General features: G+C 37.5%; 1 protein-coding gene across 5 annotated transcripts in view; it reads left to right on the forward strand.

Moving 5' to 3' along the window:
• GPR89A (G protein-coupled receptor 89A) overlaps positions 1-22,647 on the forward strand; it is a 47,013-nt gene that overhangs the window by 11,414 nt on the left and 12,952 nt on the right. For 4 of the 5 annotated variants that reach the window (XM_070467211.1, XM_070467209.1, XM_070467210.1 and 1 more), the window contains exons 4-9: positions 6,563-6,669; positions 7,222-7,323; positions 14,297-14,417; positions 15,060-15,140; positions 19,411-19,520; positions 21,438-21,526. In XM_070467211.1, coding sequence (XP_070323312.1) covers positions 6,563-6,669; positions 7,222-7,323; positions 14,297-14,417; positions 15,060-15,140; positions 19,411-19,520; positions 21,438-21,526 — 610 coding nt within the window. Of the gene's footprint in view, positions 1-3,549; positions 3,626-6,562; positions 6,670-7,221; positions 7,324-14,296; positions 14,418-15,059; positions 15,141-19,410; positions 19,521-21,437; positions 21,527-22,647 lie in introns of those variants that run through there. The other variant, XM_070467212.1, reaches the window with a different exon arrangement.

Raw genomic sequence — 22,647 nt, forward strand, 5'->3', positions numbered from 1 at the left:
ACAGGAATATGTTCTGACTTTGTGGTTCTTAAACTTGTACTTTAGACTTCCCTGGTGGCTCAGACGGTAAAGCGTCTGCCTAAAATGTGGGAGACCCGGGTTCGACTCCTGGGTGGGGAAGATCCTCTGGAGAAGGAAATGGCAACCCACTCTAGTACCCTTGCCTGGAAAATCCCATGGGAAGAGCCTGGTAGGCTACAGTCTGTGGGGTCGCAAAGTGTCGAACACGACTGAGCGACTTTACTTAATAATCCAAACCTTTCTTGGCTGAGCTAAATATAGATCCTATGACTGTCGAGACTAGGCAAGTGTTATTTTACATGCTAATTATTAAATTTTATGTAAGGGTCCAGAAATAAACCAAAGTATATACAGTCAACTGTTTGACAAGGGAGCCAAGAATACTCAATGGACAAAAGACTTCAATATCTTTTCAGTATTGAAGAAAAGATCTTCAATAAAAGATGGATGGAAAATTAAATACTCACATGTAGTAGAGTGAAACTTGACCCCCATCTTATATTACTCAAAAAAATTAACTGGAAATGGATTCAGTTCAATTTAGTCCACTCAGTCATGTCCGACTCTACAGCCCCATGGACTGCAGCACACCAGGCCTCCCTGTCCATCACCAACTCCTGGAGTTTACTCAAACTCATGTCCATCCAGTTGGTGATGCCATCCAACCATCTCATACTCTGTCATCCCCTTCTCCCGCCTTCAATCTTTAACAGTATCAGGGTCTTTTCTGATGAATTAGTTCTTCGAATCAGGTGGCCAAAGTATTGGAGTTCCAGCTTCAACATCAGTCCTTCCAATGAATATTCAGAACTGATTTCCTTTAGGATGGACTGGTTGGATCTCCTTGCAGTCCAGAGGACTTTCAAGAGTCTTCTCCAACACCACAGTTCAAAAGCATCAGTTCTTCGATACTCAGCTTTCTTTATAGTCCAACTCTCACATCCATACATGACTACTAGAAAAACCATAGCCTTGACTAGATGGACCTTTGTTGGCAAAGTAATGTCTCTGCTTTTTAATATGCCATCTAGGTTGGTCGTTATTCCAAGGAGTAAGCGTCTTTTAATTTCATGGCTGCAGTCACCATCTGCAGTGATTTTGGAGACCAAAAAAATAAAGTCTCTCACTGTTGCCACTCTTTCCCCATCTATTTGCCATGAAGTGATGGGATCAGATGCCATGATCTTAGTTTTCTGAATGTTGAGCTTTAAGTCAACTTTTCACCCTCCTCTTTGACTCTTTAGTTCTTCACTTTCTGCCATAAGGGTGGTGTCATCTGCATATCTGAGGTTATTGATATTTCTCCTGGCAGTCTTGATTCCAGCTTGTGCTTCATCCAGCCCAGCGTTTCTCATGATGTACTTTGCTTATAAGTTAAATAAGCAGGGTGACAATATACAGCCTTGATGTACTCCTTTCCCTGTTTTGAATCAGTCTGTTGTTCCACGTCCAGTTCTAACTGTTGCTTCCTGACCTGCATACAGACTTATCAAGAGGCAGGTCAGGTGGTCTGGTATTCCCATCTCTTTAAGAATTTTCCACAGTAGTCAAAGGTTTTGGCATAGTCAGTAAAGCAGAAATAGATGTTTTTCTGGAACTTTCTTGCTTTTTTGATAATCCAACGGATTTTGGCAGTTTGGTTCCTGTGCCTTTTCTAAATCCAGCTTGAACATCTGGAAGTTCACAGTTCACATACTGTTGAAGCCCGGCTTGGAGAATTTTGAGCATTACTTTACTAGAGTATGAGATGAGGGCAATTGTGCGGTAGTTTGAGCATTCTTTGGCATTGCCTTTCTGTGGGATTGAAATGAAAACTGACCTTTTCCAGTCCTGTGGCCACTGCTGAGTTTTCCAGATTTGCTGTCATATTGAGTGCAGCACTTTCACAGCCTCATCTTTTAGGATTTGGGATAGCTCAACTAGAATTCCATCACATCCACTAGCTTTATTTGTAGTGGTGATTACTAAGGCCCACTTGACTTCACATTCCAGGATATCTGGCTCTAGGTGACTGATCATACCATCGTGATTATCTGGGTCGTGAAGATCTTTCTTGTATAGATCTGTGTATTCTTGCCACCTCTTCTTAATATTTTCTGGTTCTGTTAGGTCCATACCATTTCTGTCCTTTATTGAGCCCATCTTTGCATGAAATGTTCCCCTGATATCGCTAATTTTCTTGAAGAGATCTTGAAATGGATTAAAGACTTAAATGTAAAACTTGAAACCATGAAGCTCTTAGAAGAAAATATAGCAGAAAAACTCCTTGAAAATGAATTTTTTGGAAATCACACCTAAAGCACAAACAGCAACATCAAAAACAAACAGGTGGGATTATATCAAACTAAAAAGCTTCTGCACAACAAAATGAACCATCAACAAAGTGAAAAGAACCTATAGAAGGGAAAAAACATTTGCAAATCATGTGTCTGATATGGAGTTAATATCCAAAGCATATAAAGAACTCGTAACTCAATAGCAAAAAAACCCCCAAAAAAACAATTTTAAAATGGGCAAAGGACCTGAATAGACATTTTCCAAAGATTTATCAGGCCACAGATACATGAAAAAATGCTCAACATTACTAGTCATTAGAGAGATGACACCTCTTATCTGTTAGAGTGGCTATCATCAGAAAGACAAAAAATAACAAATAGTGGTTTTGGTGTTGAGAAAGGGGAACCTTTGTGCACTGTTGCTGGGATTGTCAATTGATACAGCTGCTATGGAAAACTGTGGAGGCTCCTCAAAAAAATAAAAATAGAACTACCATATGACCCAGCAATTCCACTTCTTAAAGTATATCCAAAGAAAATGAAAGCACTAACTCGAAACACCTCATGTTCATTGCAGCATTATTTACAGTAGCCAAGACATGAAACAACCTCAGTGTCCATGGAGAGATGAATGGATAAAGTATGAAATGTATATACAATGTATAGAATAAAGAAATCCTTCCATTTGTGACAACATGGATGGACCTTGAAGGCATTATGCTAAGTGAAACAAGTCAGACAGAGGAAGACAAATACTATATGGTTCCACTTATATGTGGAACCTAAAAGCAAACACAAAAATAAGAACACCAAACTCATAGAAAAAGAGATCAGATTAGTGGTTGCTAGAGGTGGGAGTTTGGAGGAGGGGAAATTGAAGGAAGGTGGCTAATTTGCTGTGTGATATGTGGGAAAGTTAAAAGTAAATCTAAAAGTTCCCATCACGAGAGTTTTCTTTTTGTTTTGTTTTTTACTGTATCTAAATGAGAGAATGATGTTAACTAAACCTTTTTTAATCATTTCACAATATATAAATCAAACCATCATTGTGGAATCCTAAAGCTTATTTAGTGGTCTATGTCAGTTATTTCTCAATAAAGTTAGAAAAAAATTTTTATTATCACAACCTGAAAGTTTTACTGCTATCTAACCAGAGGTCAGCAACCATTCCTGTAAAGAGCCAGAGAGTAAATATTTTAGGCTCTGTGGGCCACACTATTTCTATTGTAACTACTCAGCCTTGCTGTTGCAGAGCCAAAGCAGCCATAGGCAATATGTAATCAAATGGGTGTGACTGTGTTCCGGTAAAACTTCATTTATAAAAACAGGTACTGACTGGCCATGAGTAATGTCTAGGTAGTTTAGAAAGGACTTTGACTCGATCTAAAACAAAAGTTATTGTTTTTGGTAACTGATGTCCCCCAACTTTTGTCTCATTTATTGTTAATAATCCGATATAGTAAGATATGTCACTCAGTTACTTGGATTTATATTCCTCAAATAGCTTATTTTAAAGATTATGTAAGTAGCATTGCTAAATCTGGTTCTTCTGTAGGTCCTTTTTGAGGATTGGGTAGGCTAAGATATATCTTCAGTTATACCTGTTTTTTCATACTAACAGTTGGTCCTACAATGTAACAGAATTATGAATTGTGATCATATATTATTAACTGTGCATTGACTATTCAGAATAGTTTTCAAAGGAAAATCTCCGACCTGAACAAGAGTATTCTTTTGGCTCATCTCTAAGCAGAAGTGCTATAGCCTCCTATTCAAATATGCAATCTTGTTGGTATCCTTAATTTTCTCAAGAGACTGTCACTTTACCCTCAGCTCAAATTAGAGTTAAAATATATGGTTTGCTTTTAATGGGCAATATGGATTACACTTGGCATTTCAAACCCACTGCCTCTCAGTATCTTTCAGAAACTTAGCTGAAATACTGAGTACAATTGCCTGGAGGATGTGCATGTTGTTTCTCTCAATGCTCAAAAGTGGGTAATCCAGATGAGCAAAAGCTGTCAGTTTATCTAAACTAAATGGTATTGGCTCTCTGTAGGATAGCCTTTACTAAGTAGCTCTGTGTTTTATGATTCCTGCCATATGCACTAAGGAGTAAACAGTAAGAAATAGCCCTCTGAAACTCACTTATGTTTCTCTTGAAAGGATGGTGTGAAGAACATTGTTAACTGCCCTCATATTTTCTTCTTTAAGAAATTTTTGGAGAAATTTCAATATGATCATGGTAATAATTCAGTTATAATTAGTAATAATTATGCTTCCCTTCCGGAGAAGGCAGGGGCAACCCACTCCAGTATTCTTGCCTGGAAAATCCCATGGACGGAGGAGCCTGGTAGGCCGCAGTCCATGGCATTGCTTAGGAGTCAGACACGACTGAGTGACTTCATTGCACTTTCATGCATTGGAGAAGGAAATGGCAACCCACTCCAGTGTTCTTGCCTGGAGAATCCCAGGGATGGGGGAACCTGGTGGGCTGCTGTCTATGGGGTCGCACATAGTCGGACATGACTGAAGTGACTTAGCAGCAGCAGCATGCTTCCCTTATAATTTGTTTTTCTTACATACACTATGATATATCAAACTGATTGATTTTTCTATTCTACATTGACCATTAGAAAAGGTAAAGCTAAATTTTATTGCTATAGGTAGCAAGTTTCTAGAACTCTAAGGTGTGAATTTTCACAATAGCCATCAGGCCTAGCCTGATATTCTGCCTATATTTTGCCATTGTTTTTCCTTCCTTTCGTATTACCTTATAGTTTTTTTCATCATCTTGTATTTAATATATACTCATAAGCCATTTAACTACTTAACCTTCTTTGAAACCAGGCCTAGTTTTAAGTAAGTTTAAAATCAATAAATACAAAGGACACCATCAAGAAAGTTTACGGATATCCCAGAAATGGGAGAAGAGTTTTGTAAACCATGAATCTGTTATAAGACTTCTATCTCAAATATGTAAAGAACTCTAACAATTCAATGATAAGAAGACAAATAACACAGTCAAAAATTAAACAAAGGAAAAAAAATGGACAAAGGATCTGAGTAGGCATTTCTCCAAATAAGATATGCAAATGGTTAAGCTAAAAAGTGGAACAAACCCCAATTGTCCACCAACTAATGAATGGGTAAACAAAATGTGGTATATCCTTACAATGGTATGAATATTATTCAGCCATAAAAATGAGTGAAACATTGATAGATGCTGCACATGGATGAACCTTGAAAACTTAATGCTAAGTTAAAGAAGTCAGTCAGAAAAGATCATATATTACATGATTCCATGTACATGAAATGTCCAGAATGTGCAAGTCCATAGAGACAGAGTATATTGGCACTTTCCTAGGACTGGTGGTGGTGGTGGTTTACTTGCTAAGTTGTGTCCGATTCTTGCAACCCCCTGGCAGAAGTCCTGCTAGGCTCCTCTGTCCATGGGATTCTCCAGGCAAGAATACTGGAGTGGGTTGCCATTTCCTTCTCCAGGGAATCTTCCTGACCCAGGAATCGAACCCAGGTCTCCTGCATTGCAGGCAGATTACTGACTGAGCTACATGGAAAGCTCTTCTTCCTAGGACTGGGGAGGTTGAAAGGAAAGGGGAGTGATTGCTAATGGGTACTGGGTTTCATCATGGACTGATGAAAATGTTCTAAAATTGCTTGTAGTAGTGGTTGCACAATGTGAATATACTGAAAACCCTTATATTGTACACTTTAAATATGTGTATTATGTCTCAGTAAATTGTTATAAAAAGTCCTAAAAATCAATAAATAAAATATTTTATAAGCAGTAGTGAAAGCAATCATGCAGATCAGTTGTTTAGTTGTATTGAGATTACAGAAGAACTATTTATGTGTCTTTATAATGCATTTTATTAACATTTATTTTCTTTTAACTCTTATACTGAAATATGACTCCCAGTGTTAAGTGAAACAATAGTCATCTACCAGTAATAATATATATTGATATATGTTATTATATATTGCCTATGAATATAACCAGAGCATTAACAGTCTCAATTTAAAAAATGAAATTCTTAAGAGGTTACAATGGCCATATATACCTTTCAGAACTTTATATTTTTTAATCTCTATAAATGAGTAGATAGTAACAGCCTAGTTGACTAATGAGATGAAAAATATTCAGTATTGAGTTCAAAGAGCAAGAGTTCCTTTGGAAGACTAAAGAGAGTGAAACTAGCTGCCCTCTTCCCCTCCTAGTGATCATTCTCTGACGTCTGTTGCAGTTCCCGTTATTTTCACTGGAAGATGAACCTGTGCGTGATTTTGTTGATCCTGGTTTTCATGGTGCCTTTTTACATTGGCTATTTTATTGTGAGCAACATCCGACTACGTGAGTATTTTACCCTCATATCAGCACATGATTAAGATGAGTGTTCTTAGGGATTGAGGCTGCAGAGAGCTTCGTTTCTGTATTACTTTCAGTAGCTAATGTTATTTGGGGGCACCTCATACACAGCATCTTTAAAAGGTTAGCCCAAAATAAATATTAAATGAATAATGGGTTATTTGTCCTGCCACAGCTTTATTTCTCTTTCTACTATAACGTCTTGCCTTTCATTTTTCCAATTCAGGGTACTATTTCTACTTTTTGATTTGTACTGTAGGGGCTTGTTATTAGTACTTTATGAAAATGACCTTTTCCCCCTCTTCAACTGTCATTTTAAAAGACTTCTTCATTCTTAAAAAAAAGTCTCCCCTAACTCAACTAGATTTCTCTTATAATGGTAAGAGGTTTAGAAAACAATTTCTAAAATTTATGTTGTTCCACCATTCACTTACCAAGTCAGCAAGGCAGCCAAATATTAATTAGGATGATCCCATAAACTTATGTACAGGAAACTCTTTTACATATACTTATTTCACCTTGTCTCCTCTTTCTTAGTACATAAACAGCGACTGCTTTTTTCCTGTCTCTTATGGTTGACCTTTATGTATTTCTTCTGGAAACTAGGAGATCCATTTCCCATTCTCAGCCCCAAACATGGTGAGTGTATGTGGTGGGGAGGGGAAAAGGGTTATCATTTTCTACTTTGCAAAAAATCAATTTTTATAAATTACTTTTTATGGGAAACACAACAAGTTATTTCTCTAAAAAAATGTTTGGTTTTGAACTGAATTTTTCTTTCATCCTAGGAGGTATCAGATGCTGGTTTGGGAACAGACTTATATCATTTTAGAGCAGGAGTTTTGACTTTAGGTTAGTGAATGAACTTTAAGGGAATAATGGATTGAGAAAGGTATCTTTAACTTTAGCCTCCTGGTTTTTATGCAGAATGATGGGAATGCATATGTATATTTGGAAGTGAGGTATCCATAAGCTCTTATGAGATTCCCAAAGTGGTCTGTGACCCAGAGGTAAATGGTCAGTGCTCAAGTGATAACAAAGATCGTCTCTAGGGAGTGTTTGTATTCTGGAAAAGAGCAATGACATATATTAGTCGATGAAAAGCTTTTTAGGAGTTAGTGTCTCTCCACACAAAAAAGTTCATTTTAAATACAACAAGTGGTCGTGGACAGAGCCCTGCTTTCTATGCTAATCAATGGGCAAAATCCCTCAACAAGCAAGTTCTTCTAGAACTACTTCAGAAATAAATACTCCTCCAGAATGTTATATTAGAGCACCTACCTGTAATGGATATACTGGGACTTTCATATACTGAAGCTTTTTTTTTTTTTTTATATACATCTTTTCATTTTACTGTCCTGCCGTACCTGTCAAGGTTCTTATAGCAGAAAACAGGTTCTACTCTAACTAGTTTAAACAGGAAGTGGTTTATTACAGTGTATTGGGAGTTTTTAGAAATTCTGGCAAAGTAGGGTGTCAAACTTGAGTGCTACATAGTAAAGAGAAACACCCAACCACATAGTACTACATTTGGAGGAAAAAGAAAACCATAGAAGTTGTCACCTGCCACTTAGGACCTATGACTGGGGACCAGACATTAGAAATGGCTCCAGCTGCTCCAGTTTCCAAGTGTTGTCATCACTCCCACATTATTCACGTCTGTGTTTGAGGTCTCAAATGGGCAAGTGGATATGAGGCAACCCAGGTGACATTCAGAATCTTAGTTTCAGATCTAAATGTAAGACCAGAAACTATAAAGCTCCTAGAGGAGAACATAGGCAAAACACTCTCTGACATAAATCACAGCTAGATCTTCTATGACCCACCTCCCAGAATATTGGAAATAAAAGCAAAAATAAACAAATGGGACCTAATGAAACTTAAAAGCTTTTGCACAACAAAGGAAACTATAAGCAAGGTGAAAAGACAGCCTTCAGAATGGGAGAAAAGAATAGCAAATGAAGCAACAGACAAAGGATTAATCTCAAAAATATACAAGCAACTCCTGCAGCTCAATTCCAGAAAAATAAATGACCCAATCAAAAAATGGGCCAAAGAACTAAACAGACATTTCTCCAAAGAAGACATACAGATGGCTAACAAACACATGAAAAGATGCTCAACATCACTCATTATCAGAGAAATGCAAATCAAAACCTCGATGAGGTACCATTACACGCCAGTCAGGATGGCTGCTATCCAAAAGTCTACAAGCAATAAATGCTGGAGAGGGTGTAAAGAAAAGGGAACCCTCTTACACTGTTGGTGGGAATGCAAACTAGTACAGCCACTATGGAGAACAGTGTGGAGATTCGTTAAAAAACTGGAAATAGAACTGCCATATGACCCAGCAATCCCACTCCTGGGCATACACACCAAGGAAACCAGAACTTAAAGAGACACATGCACCCCAATGTTCATCGCAGCACTGTCTATAATAGCCAGGACATGGAAGCAACCTAGATGCCCATCAGCAGATGAATGGATAAGGAAGCTGTGGTACATATACACCATGGAATATTACTCAGCCATTAAAAAGAATACATTTGAATCAGTTCTAATGAGATGGATGAAACGAGCTCATTATACAGAGTGAAGTAAGCCAGAAAGATAAACACCAATACAGTATACTAGCGCATATATATGGAGTTTAGAAAGATGGTAACGATAACCCTATATGCAAGACAGCAAAAGAGACACAGATGTATAGAACAGACTTTTGGACTCTCTAGGAGAAGGTGAGGGTGGGATGATCTGAGAGAATAGCATTGAAACATGTATATTATCAAGTGTGAAGCAGATTGCCAGCCCAGGTTTGATGCATGAGACAAGTGCTTGGGGCTGGTGCACTGGGATGACCCAGAGGGATGGGATGGGGAGAGCGGTGGGAGGGTGGTACAGGATGGGGAACACATGTAAATCCATGACTGATTCATGTCAATGTATGGCAAAAACCACTACAATATTGTAAAGTAATTAGCTTCCAACTAATAAAAATAATTGGGAAGAAAAGAAAAAAATAAATAAAAGCATGTGCAATGTTATAAACTGTGTACTTTTTAAACAAAAATAACTATTTTGAAATTTCACATAATATCAAATAAGTCCCCAAAAGTTAAACACCAGCATACTGAAATCCTTCATATTCTTATCGTGTTGTAAAATACTTTCCACGTCCTGACAACTGTTCTCTTTATCTGTCCTGCCAAATTAAAGTTTCTAGAATGTTCTATCAGCCTGGATAGTCCTTCACCTCTGTTCTGCCTGGAAAATATCTATTTATTTATTCAGTATTCAACTCTTGTCAATTCCTCTAAGAAGACTTTCCTGGCGGTCATTAGGAGATGTCAGTTTCTCCTGCTTCAGTACACTTATATCACCTTTAAAACCTGTGATTACTTGTTTCCTTATCCAACTTCCTCGTTAACCTGTGAGCTCCCTGAGGTCAGGTCATTTTATCCTTAGTGCCTGTCATGGAACCTAGCACATAATAAGTGTTTAATACATATTTATTGAACTAGTGAATGAAAAAAATTGGTTCTCCAAGTTCAAGAATGTAACACTCTGGTTAGGAATTTAAGATTTGCTAGTGTGATCAGCATGCCCATGTCATTGTATGACAAAAGTTGGAGTAGAGAGGCCCTGATGATATGCTTCTCATATAAACTGTTTCAAATGAATGCCCAGAGAGAGATTTGTCTGTGATACTAGAAATGAGGGACAGTAGTGGTAAGAGGACCCCAGAGCTGCTAACAGTGATAGTGCAAGCTCACATGTAGTTCAAAGGTGTGACTAATGCCTTTTTCCAGCCTTCTGGAGAGCAGTCAAGTCACGTGACCAGTGCAGCCAGACAGTGCCTGAGAGGGATAAAGACTATCACATCTATTGTAACTTCATCCATCCCTTTTTTGAATTCTGTAGGGATATCCTGAAGAATACACCCAGAGGAAGAGCTAACAAATAGTTTCAGTGTTAGTCTTTCCTTTGTGCTCCAGTAAATAAGCATTTTGGTTTTATTTCTGAATGTTCAAGTATCTAATTAATTTGACCCTGTAAGAGAAATAAGGAGGAAGAAAAGTTTAGGCAATAGCTAAGAAGCAGCCAGGCTTACACTGCCTTTTAGAGCTTTCACCAGACTGTCCCAACAACCAGTGTGGTTTGTTGCTATGGACACCATGGAAAAAACTATAAGGTTCGATCTTTACTTATATGAAAAAATGTCTGAAAAAAAGAAAATTAAATTTTAAAAAAAGAAAAAATGTCTGTAAAAGTATTCCTTGTGCAGTGCCTGCACCTAGGAAGGTTGGAAGACATTCCATAGTAGGAAAGAGTAAGAGAAACTAAGAAGTCATATGAAGCTAGAAGGAATCTGTGTGAGCAAATAGCATCAGTGAGATAGTCTTCTGCAAATCACTTAATCCTTCTGACTTTCCATTTATGAGCTAGAAAACAAGAGTTATAATGGTTAACCTTTACTTCATAGAAATACTGAGATTAAGTAGATAGTATTAAAAGTACTTTAAGCCCGAAAAAGATACTTAATAAAGGGACAGTACCTTAAAGAGAATAAAAGAGAGGGGACATTTTTTTCCAGTTTTTTATATAACCTGTATTAATCCCTTGGGGTTTTCTTTTTTCTAATGTAACTTGGTGATAATTATGTATCCACAGTCAACAAACATTTGTTGAACACCTTTCATGTGCCAGGCAGTAAGTAAAGATCAATAAGATATGAATCCTTCCTGTAAAAAGGATACAAATTCAAGAGATATGTGAAGAGTACCTTCAACAGAATTTGGATTTATTCATTCATTTAAAATTCTACAAATATTTGTTGAGCACCTACTTTATATTAACTGCTAGAGATACAACCATGAACAAAAGCTATCATAGAAAATAATGCAGATAAGGATATCAAATTTATTGCAAGCCCTTAGCATCAATCTTTCTGATAAAGTGATATTCAAGCTGAGATTTAAAGGACAAAACAAAAGGTATATTCAACAGGAAGTCACAAGAGACATCATGTAAAGCCCTGAGGTGTATTCAAGACCAAGTAAGAGACCGCGAATAGAAACTAATGATATAGATTTTTTTTATTGGGTGACCAGATAGTTGATAATGTCATTTGCTAAGAAAAGTAATACAGAAGAAGGAAGATGATTTTAGTTTAGGATATGTAGAATTTGTGTTGCCTGTGTGCATCTAAGTGATATTCAGTAGGTAATTAGATACACAAATCAGGAACTTAAAAGTATAGATTTATCTGTCCTCTTGGAGATAATTCCAGGAATCTAAAAAATTAGATATCATCAGCTAAATGCTGTTAGGTGACACTGGGGAAACAGACAAGATCACCCAAGGAAAATGTATAGACTGAGATGAAAGAGGGAGTTCTGGTCCATGGAGAGCAAAAACAGACCAAGAAAAAGCAAGTAGAGAAGGAAAACAGAAATGGTCGTATAAAAGCCAAGAAAGGAAAATAATGTAAAATAGGAATAATTCAATGTCATAAATGATCAAATAAAACAAGGGTTGGAAAATGTTGAATTTTGCAATCAGAAGAAAATTCCTGACCATATTATGATAATGACTAAGAGTCCAGGCTCTGGAGCTAGGCTGTTTGGGTTTAAATCCTGACTCTGCCACTTATTAGCTATGTTAGCTTGACTGAGTTACTTAACTTCTCTGTGCCTCTATTTCATCATCTGTAAAGTGAGATCTTCAGTAATATCCACCTCAGAGTTGTTATGAGAATTAAATGAATTTCACTTTTCACTTTCATGCATTGGAGATGGAAATGGCATCCCACTCCAGTGTTCTTGCCTGGAGAATCCCAGGGATGGCAGAGCCTGGTGGGCTGCCCTCTATGGGGTCGCACAGAGTCGGACACGACTGAAGCGACTTAGCAGCAGTAGCAGCAGAATACTTAAAACAGTACGTAGTATATAACAGGTGCTTGGTGAATATTACCTATTAGAATATTACCTATATTATGATTTTTAGTGAAAGCACTTTCATTCAGTGTAGAACAGTGGGATGAAAGCTGAGTTGCAGCCAGTTGAAGAATAAATGGACGTGAGAGAAGCTCCTCCATTTAAGGGGTCAATAGAGTGGGTTGGTAACTAGATGTACACTCAAGGCCAAGGACAGACTTTTTCTTAGGAAAGAAACTTGAAACTGAAAGGAAAAAATCGGCAAAGAAGGAAAGATTGAAGATAAAAGAGAGGGAGAGAGAGAGAGAGAGAGGACAGACAGTAAAACAAATTTTAGAGGGGGAAGGGGCATAAGATCAAAAGCACAGGAAGAGAAGCCTTAGCTGTGGACACCGTCTTGTTCTGAAGGGGGCAAGTTAGAAGGATGATAGCAGATGTAAATGTTTGAAGGTAGTTGATGTCTAATAACTTCTTTCTTACATGATAAGCACATTAGCTTAAAAGAACAAAGATTGGAATAAAGGGGTTAAAGTATTATCTGCTAAGGGGTAGAGGGAGAGATGACTGACCAAGGGCAAGAAAAGGATTCCTTAGTAGTGAATGATTTCTGTTAAGACTGGAGACCATACTCTTATAATGGCATCAGTGTCAGCATGCATTCTAGTAGTTTTGGGCAACTCAGGCATGGGCACTGGGAAAGCAGAGTGTCAGGTTGATCTAAGGTTAGGAGTTTGCAGATCAATGCTTTAGGAGGAGAGTAGGGGCTGAGGGTCCCGACGAGAAGTTAAACAAGCTTGAAGTCCAGGTTCAGCAAAGAAGGAATTAGAAGGTCAGGGGATGCAAAAGACTAGAGACCAGCGGTCACAATGAGCTCTAAAATGGCGTAGTGGAAACACAGACACAGGAGGACTTAAGTATTGAAAGTACAGCTTCAGAGCCCATAGAATTCCTGAGTGGTCCCTCTGGTGTTAGGCCACAGGAGTGGATGGCTGAAGTCGGCTCTATCCTAGAAATAGGAAGTGAGACCGAATTTGAACTAGTTTTTTCCTGTGACACGACTTTCTGAGTTACTCTTAGCGTTGCTTTCTTTTACTTATTCCAAATACATAAAAAATAGGATTTATTTTAACTACCACACTGATTTTCAGCATTCTCAAAGAATAGGAAACAATTGATAATTGGAATAAAATTGAGTATCTAAAACTCACATACTTACTCATTCTATAAATTCAGCCCATTTATTAGATGCATTATGTGCTTATTGGTGGCAAAAATGAATAAGACATAGCTAAAGAACTGATGACATTAGGGGAAAATATGTAGACTGAAGGTAACTATAGTGGAAAGTATTATCTCCTATTTATACTTTTCCAGCAGATTTGCTTTCCTGAAAGTACTACTTTGTTAGAGTTCACGTTACCTTGAGTAAATAGTCAGCAAATGTTATTGTTATTTTACCATTGCCCAAGAATAGAGATGATTCTGGAAGCACTTGGGATAAGAAGAAAATCAACAGACTTTTATATTTATTAGAGAAAAATCCACATATTAATAATTTAGCTCATGTAAGTTAGCTAAAAGTAATGGTTGCTGTTTTCAGTGATGTTTCCTTTTGCTGTGAGATGAAAGCCGGTTTATCTGTATCACCTGGCATTAATGTGCTTTCATATTTTTAGGGATCTTATCCATAGAACAACTCATCAGCCGGGTAGGTGTGATTGGCGTGACTCTCATGGCTCTCCTTTCTGGATTTGGTGCTGTCAACTGTCCGTACACGTACATGTCCTACTTCCTCAGGTAACAAGAATTTTGTCTTTTCCTTTTCTTCCCATTACTTCTTGAATACATATGTCACATCATGCCCCCATCATTAATACTTAAATATTAGATCTATGATACTGCCTTTTTATTCTTCTCTGTCCTTTTGGATATTGGCCTAGGAATCTTTCTAAATGAGTCCTATTACTTATATATTGCTTGACCTTGTTATTTATCCTACATTTATTTTTAAAATGGCAGTTTCAATCTGACCTCCAACCCCTTTCACTCCCACTTTTTAAAGCACATTTCTAATGGACAACAATGTGAGCCAGTCCTAACTTCAGCAAATTGGTTCCTCCCAAAGGTAAAACAGTAGACGACAATGCCAAGTTTAAAGTGTAGATACACATATATCCTAAATGTCACTGGATCAAGTCTAAGGAAATATAAGATAGCTAGTTACTTTCTGCTCCCCTGAGGCCCCTGGAGTATTGGCTATTAAAAAGTGACAATAAAGGCATTTTTTTTGCTTATTATACTTATTTTAATATTCCCCAGGAAAAGTACAGTTCCTTAAATTACTCGGTAATGACTGAGGTTCCTGTGTTACTCCAGCTGCCCTGTATTATGCCCAAAGATGGAACCCCAAACTCTGCTAACAGCTTATGCTTATTACAGGAATGTGACTGACACAGATATTCTAGCCCTGGAACGCCGACTGCTCCAAACTATGGATATGATCATAAGCAAAAAGAAAAGGTAAGCTGTCAGCATGGTAAAAACTTGTGCTGTTCAAATTTCTCAACAAGGAAATTTGACATGACTGGTGCTAACAAGGAATTTCATCTCATTTATTTTTAAGTTAGGGAACTACCAGAGACTTTAGTGTCTAATCTTGTGTGAAGGAAAATTTTCAAATCAACCTTACTTCCTAACTTCAAATATAAATTCTCTTAGATAAATTTTAGAATATCTTTTAATATTTGAAGGTATTCTACATTGAGTGTTTTAACAGTCTATTGTCCTGCATTTTTATAAACTTTTTCATACTTTGTTTCAACTTCCTTTTCTCCAACTACTTTATAAAATCCTTCAGTCTCCCAACTATTGTTGTTTTTATTATTTTAAAAGTACTTTTAAAATGTATGTTTTCAAAGTGGCATTTCTAGAAATTTGTGTCTCAGTGAGTAAAAGCACAGATGCTAGATTCAGACTATCTGGATCTGAATCTTTGGCCTACAACTTGGTGTGACTTTAAGGTAGTTGCTTTATTTCCTTATGTCCTGATTTACTTATCTGTAAAATGGTAATAATGATAATGAGTTGACTGACATGCAGACTTCTTAGAATAGTGAACTATAAATAGCTAAGGGAAACTATTTATTAATAATCTTGGCAGGACAGTCATTTGGTTTTAATATTTTGCCTTTATTCATTCATATGAATGAATCATTCACTTAATTGTAGAAAGCCTAGTTTATGTTGGACACTATAATAAATGCTGAATAGTACATGGAGATAGAATGATGAGCAAGGTAATCAATTCCTACCTTCGTGAAACTTATTAGTCTACTGTTTTTATTAGAGTTAGTATTACTCATATAGAAATGTCATAGAAGCTCTAAGTTGATGAGTGTTTTTCCATTTCATGTGTCTTCTTTCAACACTTTCCTATAGTAAGATACATAATCAAGTCTTATGATTAATGTAAGACTTAATGTAAGAGAGAACAATAGATATTGGAATGATGAAGAGGTCCAGATTCACCAACTAATTCTTATCTCCATTTCTATACATCTTCACTAGGGGACTGGAAGTAGATACGTATGTGTATACATTTATTTACTTATATATGTTTTGTATTAATAATATTCAAACTCAACAGTTTATTTTACATGAATGAATATGATTGTCGATTTTTAGAATACAGCAATAAGAGCAGTGTTGCTGCTGCTCTGCTCAGTCGCTTCAGTCGTGTCCGACTCTGTGTGACCCCACAGACGGCAGCCCACCAGGCTCCCCCGTCCCTGGGATTCTCCAGGCAAGAACACTGGAGTGGGCTGCCACTTCTTTCTCCAGTGCATGAAAGTGAAAGGTGAAAGTGAAGTCACTCAGTCGTGTCTGACTCTTAGCCACCCCATGGACTATAGCATCCGTCCATGGGATTTTCCAGGCAAGAGTACTGGAGTGGGTTGCCATGTTATTCAGTATTAAAACATACTGTTTTATATAGAAACATACTGTTTGGATTCCCAAGATTATTCTCCCTTTTACTGTATTTACTTTATTCATGTAGAGAGATGAATATAAAGTCATGACTCACATCAAATGCAGATGTTCACTTTTAAGACATTTCATCAATAATCTTTCTTACCATTTGGCTCTGATCTGTACATGAACCCCTATAGACCTTGTTAACTCAGGATCTGGGATGGCTTGTGGTCCTGTAGCATGTCTTCATAATTTGAGTGGCTCTCAGAAGAATCAGCCTCCCAATTTGACCTAATTATCACAGTTCTCTACCTGGTGGAACTACCAGTTCAAGTACAGCTAGATAAACTGCTTGCTAGAACAAAAAATAACAGTCCTCAGAAAAATAAAACAGATTCCAAAGTCACTGAAACATAATATCTACAAAGTCAAGTCTTCAGTCAAAGCTTGCTGGGCATACAAAGAAACAGAACTGTGCAACCCATATTCAAGATAAAAAGCAACTAATAGACACTTAACTCCAGGTGGGCGCAGATAACAGCTTTAACAAACAGACTTGAAAACAGCTATTATAAATACATTTTTAAAAATGAAAGAATATACAGTATTAACTAGTGAACGGAAAAGGAGTCTCAAAAGAGAAATAGAAACTATATTTTTAAAAAGAAGCAAAAGGAAATTCAAAAGCTGAAAACAACAGTAACTAAAATGAAAATTTTACTAGGTAGGCTTAGCAGAGTTAAGATAGCAGAAGAATTATTTAGTGAACTTGAAAGTAGGTCAATAGAAATTATTCAGTCTGAAGAATAGAGAAATAAAAGATGAAAGAAAAATGAATGAAAATCTCAGGATGAAGCACTATCAAGCAGTCCAACAGGTACCTGTAGTTGGAGTCCTCTAGGATTAAGGAGCAAAAAAAAGTACTTAAAGGAATAATGGCCAAAGGCCTCCCAAATTTGGTGGAAAACATTAATTTACAGATCTAAGAGGCTTAAGTCAAACACAAGTTTGACTAGTTTTATATAGTCAGATTGCTGAAAGACAAAAAGTCTTGAAAGCATTAAGAGAAAAATTATGAATAGATATAGTTGTAGCATGCCAGGCTTTCTTGTCCTTCACTATCTCCTGGAGTTTGCTCAAACTCATGTCCATAGCTTTCCTTCCAAAAAGCAAGCATCTTTTAGTTTCATGGCTGCAGTCACTGTCTGCAGTGATTTTGGAGCCCAAGAAAATAAAATCTGTCACTGTTTCCACTTTTCCCCCATCTGTTTGCCATGAAGTAATAAATCTAGGGGAACCATGAAGAAAGTAATACAACTTGGAAACTATATTCCATTCACTCAGTATCCAGGTAAAGGTAATTTTAACAGGAAACAGTTAAGTCAATGTGGCCAATACACTTAACATTCTTTTAATGCTTTTTAAAATTTTTTGTTTATTTTTAAATTTTTATTTATTTTTTTTGGTTCCACTGGGTCTTTGGTTGCTGTGCGTAGGCTTACTCTAGTTGCAGCAAGCAGGAGCCACTCTTTGTTGTGGTGCAAAGGCTTCTCATTGCAGTGACTTCTCTTGTGGAGCATGGGCTGGCTCTAGGGCACACGGGCTTTAGTAGTTGTGGCAAATGGATTTAGTTGCCCCGAGGCATATGAAATCTCCCCAGACCAGTGTTAAAACCCATGTCCCCTGCATTGTCAAGCAGATTTTTAACCACTGGACCACCAGGGCAGTCTTTATTGTATTATTTTAGCCAATGGCTTAATTTAGCCTACAGAAATACCATGTGGTATTTGGTACCATTTGTATTGGTCCTAACCATGAACACCGGTGCTGCTTCTTTATCCTTAGTGCTTCTATCTCTTGTCACCCTTTTGAGGTTAACGTTGAATTAAATTCTTCTTTAGTTCTACAAATCTACTTTTATTAAACTCATCTTGTGTTTTTTTTTTTTTTTTAAGCCTGTAGGCCTTGGCCTATTGTACCCTTCAAGTAACCATTAATGAACAAATGGTCTATTTTTCCTCACAAGGACCCTGTTCTTAATATCTGTGTGATAGGCTGGAACATGCCAGCAGCCACCACTGACGTGGTAGGTCCTTCCATAAACTGATAGGAAGAACAAATGTCCCACTGATTTATTCAGTAGTAGGAAGAGATTAACATTAGAGAGAGAATGGTGCTTTAGAAGAGGCCAGGTTTGTGTGATTTTCTGATTTTTTTTTTCTTTTGTTAGCTTCTGAAAAGGAAGGAAAGAAACATTTATTGAGTTCCTGCCCTGTACCTGATCCTTTATCTAGGCATGTTAGCTGTTATTTTATTTTGTTCTTAAATGATAATGGTAATAAGTAAATATATTGTTTCGTTGATCTTCCTAATCATCCAGAGATGAGGACATGAAAACTCTAAAGCCTTACAGTTTCCAAGTGGCAGATCCAATCTTCAGATTTATTGCCAGCTCCAATTCTGTGCTCCTTCACCTATTCCACATTCCTTCTGGGAGTGTATAGTTTTCCCTCAGTTGTAAGCAGTAGAAAAGTGGGACTCCAGAATTTATTCCTTTCCTGAACAGCTCAGCAAATGAAAGGAGCAGCTATGAGACGACAAGAATGGACTTTGAGGGTCCATGCTCCCTTGCTGAGGTTTTACATTTTCTTTTTTTAACAGTAGGTCCTTGTTGGTTATCTATTTTAATTATAGCTGTGTGTCCATGTCCATCCCAAACTCCCTAACTATCCCTTTCCCCCATCCTTACCCCCACCATTCCCCACCCCTGGCAACCGTAAGTTCATTCTCTAAGTCTTTACATTTTCTTTTATTTCAGGATGGCAATGACACGGAGGACTATTTTCCAGAAGGGGGAGGTGCATAACAAACCATCAGGATTCTGGGGGATGATAAAGAGCGTTACCACTTCAGCACCAGGAAGTGAAAGTATCCTTTATCCATTGGCTTGTTTCTTTTTCTCAACTGTGGACCAAAGGCAGAAGAAAAATTAGTGTTGGGACAGAGACATTCTCTTCTAAGATACCTGACTGCATCACAGTTCAGCTGGTCAGGACTGGGCTTAGGAAAAAGAAAGCCTTAGATAATCCTAAAATAATAAAACCATTGTCTTTGAGCTGAAGGGATCCAAACAAGTCAGTCTTTCCATTTTACAGATGAGAAAATAGACCCAGAGAAGTTAAGTCACACAGTGGCTTGTGGCAAATGTAAGACCAGAACTGTGGTCTCCTTAGTTCTTTCCACTACACTATTATATTTCCCAACTTGAAAAAAACACCACAGAACAGTGACTCCCTAAAATGACTGGTTTGTATATGGATTGTAAGGGCCCATTTCTAAAGCAGTCAGTTTTAGAAACACATTTTAAGCAGCTCTTTATCTCCAGTAACTTTCTGGTTTAAAGAATCAAGGAGATTGTGTTAATAAATTTGTCTTGGCCCAGGTGGTTGCAGTGTTAAACTAATTCCCAAATTGAGTAACCACATCTCTTTGTGGCTACCAGGCTCTCAAGCCAAAATTTGGCGTGAGGGACTAGAGGTGAGATAGCTTAAGCGTATTCCTCCCTTCTCTGGCCTGAGGAAGAACAAATTTCCTTTTGCCTCAATTGAAGGAAAAGAATGTAACCTGTTCTTGCTATAAATTATGATATACCTTTCTGGTGTGAAATGCAGGTAGGAATTAGAACAAACAAAATGGGATGACAACAGGAGAGAGGGGGGTAAAAAGGTGACTTTAAATTTATTTAAACATTTATTTCATGTCTCCTATTTCCAAACAGTGCGCTAAACTGATGAGCAGAAGATAGCCTCTCTCCTCAAGGAACTTAACTGCCTAATCATGGGGGAGCCAGACTTGTAACTGAGCCATGTAGTCAGTGGCCTGAACTGTGCCAATAGCAGCCACTACTGAGGAGGGAGCTGAAGGGCACTTGCTGATTTGGGTAATAGAGGGAAAAATCACAGAGAGGAGGGAGGATTTGGATTAAAACCAATTAAACTTCTGTTTTAGAAAGGGCTATCTTTACTATTTTTATGACTTAAAAATTCATAAAAGCCAAACTTTAGGTTTAAGCTATCTCAGCAACACTAAACCAAGTCAAAAAAGTATCAGGATTATTGAACTTCTCTGAGTCCTTTCCTAAATGGAGAGGATAATCACACAGCCTCACTGCCTTCTTAGAAGGTGGCATAGAGTAATGGAAAGAGCAGACCTTGGAGTAAGGCAGCTCTGACTTTGCTTCCACGCCTATTAGCTGTGTGACTTTGAGCAAGATATTTGACTCTCTGAGCTTTACTTTCCTTATCTGCAAAATGGATAATGACACCTATCTCATGGGATTGTTGTGAATGATAGAAGATAAGATCTGTAAAGAACTGAAGAAGGTAATGTCTATAAATCCCAGCCTGTATTAGAACACAGTAAATATTAGATCCCTTTTCCTAACATCGTATTTATTCAAGATAATGCAAGAGAAAACTTTGCTATATATTGTAGGTGTTTTTCTTACTATGTAACCTTTTGAGATTTCAAAAATGACATTTGACTTAAGCTAACTAGATAAAGCAAAAATAAACAGAAGTACCTACCTGAGCCACTTTCAAGCTAGTGTAAAACTGAGTGGTAGGTGTTTGGTGGTGGTGCTGTTAATGGTAAAGCTTTTATACACCTGTGTCTGAGATTGGAAAAATAGTTCTGAAATAGTACTGCTGGCTATTGAAGCAGGAAATTGGAAATATGGGCAGTTCCTAGGACCCGCTATAGAAGAAACCAAAAGCATGTGCTTTCTTCATTGCTATTCCTTGAAACTTCTGTGTGATTTAAACCTTGATGCCCATTTTGTGCCAGATCTTACTCTTATTCAACAGGAAGTGGATGCTTTGGAAGAACTAAGCAGGCAACTTTTTCTGGAAACAGCTGATCTATATGCTACCAAGGTACAGAGCAAGGAAGCTGCAGTATGGTTTTTACCAATGTGATTGAAGAAAGAGCAAGACTAAATAAGCTTTGTAGCATCCTCTATGGCCAGGCCATGTAAGAGGCACCTCAGTAGCTTCAGTATCAGTCATGAAGCACTGATACCTGGACTCTTTGTGACATTGCTCCTACCAGTAGCAAAACCCTTAATGGAACGCTCTCAAAAATGGAAACTACTGGAATAGTCAGAAGAAGCTTTTAATCATCTAGGAAGGTTGCACACATCACTTCCTGCTGATGGCCAAGATCAAGAGGGTAGCTCCTATGGTAGCTCTTGTGATTGTTTTTTATTCTCTTGCAAGTTAGTAATATTGGAAGAGCAGTAAGATATCCATCTGCCGTGGTCTATTGTTATTGTTAGTCCTTAAGTTATGTCTGACTCTTTTGTGATCCCATAGACTATAGGCCGCCAGGCTCCTCTGTCCATGGGATTTCCCGGGCAAGAATACTGGACTGGATTGCCATTTCCTTCTCCAGGGTGTCTTCCTGACCCAGAGATCGAACCCAAGTCTCTTGCACTGGCAGGTGGATTCTGGGCCACTGGGGAAGCCCCTGCTGTGGTCTAGCTCTATTTTAAAGGAGCCAGATTAGGAAGGAACCTAACTACAAGAAGAAACTTTCCTATGTACACCTAAAATGCAATATAATTTAAACATGCCAAATCTGTTATTTAAGGTTGTTCAGACTATTTTAATCCTTTTTGAGGATCACTTCACAGGAATAGCTGTATAGGATAGAGAGAAACATAGACTTTAGAGACAGGTAGACCTGAGCCTAACTTCCCTTACTCACTAGCTGTGTGTCCTTAAGCAAGTTATTTAACCTTTCTAAGCCTTCATTTTCTTATCTGTAAAATTAAAAAGGACGTACCTCGTAAGAGTTGTTATGAAAATTAAAGTAGACACTGCATGTAAGGTGTTTATCCTAATTTTTGGTTTAAAGTAATCATTCAATAAATTTTCCCACTACTACTATTATTGTTATTTTAATATTATTATCGTGTGTTATTTTAATATTATTATTGTATTAAGGTTTTAATCCTTAGCCTGAACAGTGATTTATAGAGGCAGAAATATTTTTG

Source organism: Odocoileus virginianus, chromosome 5 (genome assembly GCF_023699985.2).
Source record: "Odocoileus virginianus isolate 20LAN1187 ecotype Illinois chromosome 5, Ovbor_1.2, whole genome shotgun sequence".
NCBI lineage: Eukaryota > Metazoa > Chordata > Mammalia > Artiodactyla > Cervidae > Odocoileus > Odocoileus virginianus.